The sequence below is a fragment of the Aplysia californica genome, unplaced genomic scaffold (assembly GCF_000002075.1).
Source record: "Aplysia californica isolate F4 #8 unplaced genomic scaffold, AplCal3.0 scaffold00305, whole genome shotgun sequence".
In the NCBI taxonomy this organism is placed as follows: Eukaryota; Metazoa; Mollusca; class Gastropoda; order Aplysiida; family Aplysiidae; genus Aplysia; species Aplysia californica.
In genome coordinates, this window is record NW_004797575.1 from 581689 (window position 1) to 583379 (window position 1691).

General features: G+C 46.4%; 1 protein-coding gene across 1 annotated transcript in view; it reads left to right on the top strand.

Moving 5' to 3' along the window:
* Nucleotides 1-1287, top strand: part of LOC101845341 (hyaluronidase conohyal-Cn1) — a gene marked incomplete in the record, with an annotated part of 13170 nt that extends 11883 nt beyond the window's left edge. Inside the window, 1 exon segment of the mRNA XM_035970678.1 lies at nt 154-1287. Coding sequence (XP_035826571.1) covers nt 154-1179 — 1026 coding nt within the window.
* Nucleotides 1288-1691: the final 404 nt, after the last annotated feature.

Sequence of the window (1691 nt, forward strand, 5' to 3'; positions counted from 1 at the left end):
GAGAGAGAGAGAGAGAGAGAGAGAGAGAGAGAGAGAGAGTGAATGTGTATATGTTGTCTTGACAGTAACAGGCTGATTTAAAAGTTGAATCCTGAAACTGTAAAGTATATATTTACCCCGTCTGCCCCCTTTTCTCTCATTCTCATCCAGACTGCTCTAGAACTGGCCCTGAAGACTCCGGCTGAAATGGGCATCGACGGAATCATCATTTGGAGCAGTTCCAGTATATTCCACACAGACCAGCGAGCTCTTTGCAACAGACTGGATGTATACATCAACAAAACCCTTGGCCCTTTCGTCAAAGACCTCAAGACCCGCGTCGACAAGTGCTCAAGGGAGCGATGCAGCGCTAGAGGCAGATGTGTCCACAACGATTATTATCAGCAGATCCAAAAGGTTTCTCAACTCAGATTTCAGGGTACGAAAACGGAGGACGACCAGACGGCGGGAGCTGCAAAATCGGGGGGAACTTCTTCCAGTACTGCGTCTGTTAACCCTACTGTGTCTTCTAAACCTACTGCGTACTCTGACCCTACTATGACTGCTAATCCTACTATGACCTCTAACCCTACTGTGACCTCTAACCCTACAATGACCTCTAACCCTACAACTCAAAGCTCACATGACGAAAACGACAATAAGGCTAGGTCTGCTAACCCTTCCGCACCTGTTAACCTTGCTGTGTCCGTTAACCCTGTTGTGACGGTTAACATCACGGTGTCCGTTAACCCTACTGTTGTAATGTCACAATGTGGAAACGACAACCCCACTGTGTCTGTTAACCCTATTGTAACCGTTAACCCTACCGTGAGCATTAACCCTATTGTAACCGTTAACCCCACAGTGTCTGTTAACCCTACTGTAACCGTTAACCCTACTGTGAGTGTTAACCCTAATGTGTCGGTTAACCCTGCTCTATCTGAAAAATACAACGTGTCCGTTAACCCTACTGTATCCGTTAACCCTACTGTGTCCGTTAATCCTACTGTGACCGTTAACTCTAACGAGTCCGTTAACCCTACAACTGATGGTTCACAGTGTGGACACGACAGTACCGGGACCGTTAACCCTCCAACTGCGAGTCCAGACGTGAGCGGAAACGACAGTATCTTCTCCGATGACTACTCGTGTCTCTGTTTCGAGGGCTACTCTGGAGACAGCTGTGAGCAGGAGTTGTAGACGGCAGAAGCTATTCGGAGACGTCTCCGGCGAGCACCCAGGAACTATTCGGAGACGTACTCCCTTACACATCGTATTATGCACTGCTTTGGGTTGGGGGAGGGGTCAAATTGCTGCAGATCACACATATAGCCACTGAAACTGTCGCAAATCAATTATTTTCAAGAACATTTCAAACTTAACTGCAAAATATCAAATTATGGGTTAAAACAGGGGGGGCATACCCCCCCCCCTCCCCTCCTCAGATTATTTTACTTGGTCTAGAGGCACAAAGCATTTTGCTTGGTCTATCTCCGTCGGAGGCGTCTCCGAATAGATACTGCGGTCGTAGACAGGGACCGCATTTAAATTTTCAAGATGTATCCCTATATTTCGTAGGTGAATTTCGCTATCCACGTATGGAGCATTAGGAAACTTTCGAGAAACGGTGGAAAAAACACTCTTTTTTATAAGTCTTACGCGTTTTAGTCTCTTGATTTTTACAATTTGTGTAAGTTTGTCATGAATTGGTC